The sequence below is a fragment of the Corticium candelabrum genome, chromosome 16 (genome assembly GCF_963422355.1).
Source record: "Corticium candelabrum chromosome 16, ooCorCand1.1, whole genome shotgun sequence".
Classification (NCBI taxonomy): domain Eukaryota; kingdom Metazoa; phylum Porifera; class Homoscleromorpha; order Homosclerophorida; family Plakinidae; genus Corticium; species Corticium candelabrum.
The window spans coordinates 721,683-726,682 of record NC_085100.1 but is presented as its reverse complement, the minus strand read 5'-3'; the positions used below and the strand labels follow the sequence as shown (position 1 = coordinate 726,682).

General features: G+C 40.8%; 2 protein-coding genes across 2 annotated transcripts in view; both read left to right on the top strand.

Annotated features, from left to right (window-relative positions):
• LOC134192039 (uncharacterized) overlaps nucleotides 1–1,176 on the top strand; it is a 2,052-nt gene extending 876 nt beyond the window's left edge. The window contains exons 3-4 of the mRNA XM_062660711.1: nucleotides 413–649; nucleotides 754–1,176. Of these exons, the coding sequence (XP_062516695.1) occupies nucleotides 413–649; nucleotides 754–991 (475 nt within the window). The 3' untranslated portion in view covers nucleotides 992–1,176. The remainder of the gene's footprint in view (nucleotides 1–412; nucleotides 650–753) is intronic.
• Nucleotides 1,177–1,271: 95 nt separating this feature from the next.
• Nucleotides 1,272–5,000, top strand: part of LOC134191735 (uncharacterized) — a 5,016-nt gene continuing 1,287 nt past the window's right edge. The window contains exons 1-17 of the mRNA XM_062660348.1: nucleotides 1,272–1,604; nucleotides 2,735–2,829; nucleotides 2,886–2,977; nucleotides 3,065–3,153; nucleotides 3,211–3,266; nucleotides 3,336–3,497; nucleotides 3,553–3,613; nucleotides 3,665–3,744; nucleotides 3,813–3,926; nucleotides 3,988–4,051; nucleotides 4,128–4,200; nucleotides 4,261–4,355; nucleotides 4,415–4,515; nucleotides 4,572–4,636; nucleotides 4,691–4,746; nucleotides 4,819–4,922; nucleotides 4,979–5,000. The exon at nucleotides 4,979–5,000 is cut by the window's right edge and continues 9 nt beyond it. Coding sequence (XP_062516332.1) covers nucleotides 1,284–1,604; nucleotides 2,735–2,829; nucleotides 2,886–2,977; nucleotides 3,065–3,153; nucleotides 3,211–3,266; nucleotides 3,336–3,497; nucleotides 3,553–3,613; nucleotides 3,665–3,744; nucleotides 3,813–3,926; nucleotides 3,988–4,051; nucleotides 4,128–4,200; nucleotides 4,261–4,355; nucleotides 4,415–4,515; nucleotides 4,572–4,636; nucleotides 4,691–4,746; nucleotides 4,819–4,922; nucleotides 4,979–5,000 — 1,650 coding nt within the window. The 5' untranslated portion in view covers nucleotides 1,272–1,283. The remainder of the gene's footprint in view (nucleotides 1,605–2,734; nucleotides 2,830–2,885; nucleotides 2,978–3,064; nucleotides 3,154–3,210; nucleotides 3,267–3,335; nucleotides 3,498–3,552; nucleotides 3,614–3,664; nucleotides 3,745–3,812; nucleotides 3,927–3,987; nucleotides 4,052–4,127; nucleotides 4,201–4,260; nucleotides 4,356–4,414; nucleotides 4,516–4,571; nucleotides 4,637–4,690; nucleotides 4,747–4,818; nucleotides 4,923–4,978) is intronic.

Below are 5,000 nucleotides of genomic sequence, written 5' to 3'. Positions count from 1 at the left end.
CTCACTCGTCTTTATTCTCGCTCACCTTACGTCACTGTATCAGCGCTTTCCACAAGCAAAGGAGCCACACGTACACATTGGTCATCAGTCATGTGATATCGAAAATGAGGTGGAGGTATCGTTTTCAAAGTGCAGTGTGAATGCTCGCTATCCCGATCGGATCGCGATCTATTCTGGTCTAGTGTGGACAGGCCTTAACTTTACTCTGTTGGACAAACAGGTGGCATAATAATGAACTACATAGGCGGACTAGTATAATAATAATAGTGTACTGGAAATGAAAGCTAAGTTGTGGCCGAATTGATGTTTGTGGTGTAACATATGACAATTAATTGTGGAATTTCTGCGAAAACAATATTAACGTTTTGAAATTGATGGTTTGTCGTCAAATGATGTTATGGTTTCTTTGTAGCACCTGTGATACCAATTTCTACTCTCAGACTTGCTGCTGTCGTCTACAGTACTCTACTTACGAGTACTGTTGTTCATCTGATAGTGAGGATTGCCAAGAGAGCATTACGACTGATAGTGTTCCTTTGTGGAATTCTCCAGACCTATCTACACATTGGGGGTGGTCTACTAGATCATCATGGGATTATCACTATGATGACAGGTTTGATGACTCTTCTGATCTTGAGTGGTGGGAATGGTAAGTCTAATTAAATATTATTACACATGTACACCTCACTGCCATTGCATCTGTTGCACATGCTTCCTTTCTCATGTGTTTATTCTCAAGTTCATTTTGATTAGGTTTCTTGTCTGTGTGGGATCAGTCGGTTTCATTATTCTTCTTGTTACAATTTCTGTATGTGCTGCCTACCGGCGATCCAGAATTTATCAAGCTCAGCAGTATGTTGTTGCAGCACCACTCTTGCAACCACCCTATGGACGTCAGACTGACTATCCAGTGAACATGACCATGTATCCTCCTTGTGGTCCTCCACCAGGCTATTTTGAGTCTGAACCAGTACAACCAACCAGCGTGTAAAGACACCAATTGTCTTTTTGGCAATTATAGACATGTCATAGGTAGCAGTGTGTGTGTATGTGTGCATGTGTACAATAGAGGTTTAGTACTGTTTTTCTGGGATGGTTTTAGGTGAATGCATTTCAGTGAATGCTTTGCAAGCAATACTAATGGCTGTATGCCATCAATATTCATGTTTATTGCAACTCTTGTCTTCTGAGTCTTTCTGTATAAGCTGTGGCGCGCGTGCATGCATGCGTTGGTCCCTGAACTTGAGCAGTCCCGTATTTCCGGGTGGAGCTCAACTGCAGACATGGTGCTGATTCTGTCTTCTTTGATGATTATCTGCATCGCAAACGTGGTCGCTTCCGACACAACAACATACTTCGTGTCTCCCACAGGCAACAACGACAATAACGGATCAAAGCAATTTCCTTGGCAAACGCTGTCTCGAGCCATTCAGGGAATCAAGCAACTCAAGCAATCACACGACGGCAAGCTGCCTAATCCAGTTAACGTTATGTTACAATCAGGAACGTATTATGGGGATAGCCACATGCAACTGAACTTTGGAGAAGACGTCTCAGGCACTGCAGATGCACCAATAACATTTCAATCAGTGAATCGTGATCAGGTAGACTCATAGTGAATCTTAGAATTTGATTATTAACTTCATTGCGATAGAAATAAATATATTGAGCCAATAAATTAACTCATTTCTTTGTTGGCCAAACAACATTTTCTAGTACAAAAATTTCCGATTTGAAGTTTAATTAATTAATTAAAAAAAAATTAAGATAAAAATTTTGAAATTAAAAATTACTTTTACTGGACAAGTGATGCACTGATCACATTCCTATATACAAACATCAAATTAAATAAGTCAAAAATCAAATAGAATAAAGTGTCAATAATTATTAAGTTAATTAATTAAAGAAGAGATAAAATGCTTTGTGCTATTTCAGGGGCATAGCGTGATCTCTAGAAATGGGGGGAGAAACTTCACGACGCTACGGGTCACACCCACTTTTATGGACACGTCCTCTTTTATTGGCTTCTAATTGACTGCTATGGTAGAAAAAGTGGCAGATCCAGAGTGGAAAAGGGTGGTGTATATACTATATGCAGCTTTGGTCCTCACATGTATTTGCTGTACACAATTTTTATGACCACGCCTACAAATGTTGGGCTATAGCCCAGTCTAGCCCATGCCACAGTACACCCCTCGCTATTTGACTAACAAATGACGTAGATTACTTGTATATTAACTGTACAATCGAGTATCTTTTTAATTAATCAGTTTCAGGCATTAATGGATGAGAATCTGTCTTGACTTTTGTTGATTGTCTACTAAAACTAGTGGAGGGACCCGGCATTAGCCAGCAAGTATTAGACAGGTGTGATGCACCGCGCCTTGACCCACAAAACTCGTTATTTTGAAATGCAGCAGAAAGTTTTCTAGTGAAGAAAAGTCTTGTTTCAATTTATCTTTGTTTACTCTGGCCAAGAGTAAATACCCATACCCTGAAGTAGGGATTTCAAATAGATTGGCCACTCAGAGCCGTAGCAGCCACTTTTGTCAATTTTTGTCATGTCAAATAGCCATGATTAATCTACTCAATTGGTTGGCCAAAGGCGTCATTTGGTCGGCCATTGGCCAATGGCTGGCTGTTATTTCATGCTCTGAATACCTTTAGTAGAGAAATGGTATTGATGTATATAAACTATATCTGATTGCACGTGCACATATTTGTTCTTATTCAGAAAGCCACTATATCTGGTGGTACAATGGTTGGCGCTTGGAAGGAGACATCAGAAGGCGTGTGGACAGCAGATCTTCCGCATACTAATGAACAGAAGTAACTCTTTACGTCATTATGTGGCAATTGAAGTTTATGTATGCACGTGTATACAGACCGTTCTATCAACTGTGGATAAACGGTACGAGACGAAAACTTGCACACACGCCCGTCATGCAATATCAGAGGATAGGAGACAAGCAGCATGGTATTGTATTGATCAACACACGTTGTGTTGTGACTAAACACAGTGTACATGCATTGAGAATGTGTTGACTAGCATAACTATTTGTAGGTCGACGTACGTATGAGTCGTATTACAGCAAACTGAGAAAGGATGCTGCACCTGAAGAGACTGGGTACATTGTGTTTCAACCTGGGCAGGTTTGGGATTCAATTACGTTGGCCTGCATTTGTATTCATTGGATATTCGTGTTGAAGGTCAAAAGCAATTATCACGACATACAAGGAATACAGGCAGTTGTCTATCACAGCTGGTAAACAGACTCGTCCTCTGGTTCTTCATGCATCACTTTGTGCTGTTTGTACTGTACTGTACTGCATAGGACGGCTTCGATACATCAAGTAAAGGCAATTTACAATGAAAACAACACTCTCTACCTACAGAATCCAACTACGAGCCGGTTCAGTGGGGAGGCAAGTGGAAATCGTTTCTACCTACAGAACGTGTATGAGATGCTGGAGCCAGGCACGTTCTATTTGGACAGGTAATGCTATGAGAGCCACGTATCTGCACTGAGTTTGCTTAATGTTTGTGGTTAGAAACACAATGAAGTTGACATATCATGCTCTGGCTGGTGAAGATCCTACTAAAGTTGAAGTGGTTAGACCTTGATTATTTAATCTAAAAAATGCAAACAAGTTTTTTTTCCAGATTATGCCGACTACGGTACAGATACTGGCAGCCACTGGTAGCGCATCTAATGACAGCTATGTTGACTACATTAACTGGAAGTTGGTCAGCTTGATGCTGCTGGAATGCACATGTATATTATTGGTTTGGTTTTGTGTGTTGAGCACAGGGACGTGAACTTTGCGTTCAGTAGCATGGAAACAGAAAACTGCTTTGCAGGAACCTGTGATGGTCAGTCTGCAGACTTTCTCAGGACTGCAGCAATTAATCTTGTCGGAGCTCGGTGTGTCATAGTGTTGTACATGATGATCACTGCTTCAAGTGTTTGCATGCATTTATTGAAGATACTGGACGTTTGATGGCGTGACGGTTGCTCATACAGGCGGCTATGGCCTTTGGGCGAATAAGGTACAAGATGAAATAGCAATGAAATGTTATGATGTATGTAACCTGGCATTGGAATGGCATGATTTTGTATATACAGGGATCTTCAAATGTTGTAATTCAGAACTGCCATTTTTATGATCTTGGAGCAGGAGGAGTGAGAGTCGGGCAAGGCAATAAACTGAGAGTACTGTACCATAGTATGGGATTGGAAGTTGTTGTGTTGCTCTTAGGACTGCACGGAGTCATTGCAGATCCAACGCAGCAAACTACAAATGTCACTGTCACTAACTCGGTGCTGGAGGACGGTGGCCATGTTTACCAGATGGTTGGACAAATATACTAATCTTAGCTTGCTGTTGTGACTCATAGTGATTGAACTTGCAGGGCTGTGGCATTCTGCTTCAGGAGTCTGCGATGAATGTGCTCAGTCATAATCTCATTCATGATTTCAACTACACCGGGATCTCAATTGGTTGGACATGGGGGTGACTTATTAGTGCATTCTGATTGGCTAGACATCTTAGATCATCTTGTTTCCTAGATATGCACCTACAAGTGCACATAGCAATTACGTTGGTTTCAATGAGATTTACAATATTGGGAAAGGTTTACTAGTATATGTATGTGATAATAATGAGTAAGATCACTGATCTGTATTAGCTGTACTGAGTGACATGGGGTGTGTGTACTCTTTGGGAATACAACCAGGGACAGTGGTGAGTGAGTGAATAATTGATTGTATTCTTTCTTTATTATATGATTGGATTAGGGCACATTTTCTTGTTCAGGTTGAGAACAACGTGTGCCACCATGTTTGGAGTTACGACTATGGAGGATGGGGGTATTACACAGACGAGGGAAGCAGTAATATCACAATACAAAATAATGTTGTGTTAGTGTGATGTGAATGGATTGGTGTCACTGTTAAAGTATATTGTTGTGTTACAGGTACAATACAAAGTGTGCCGGC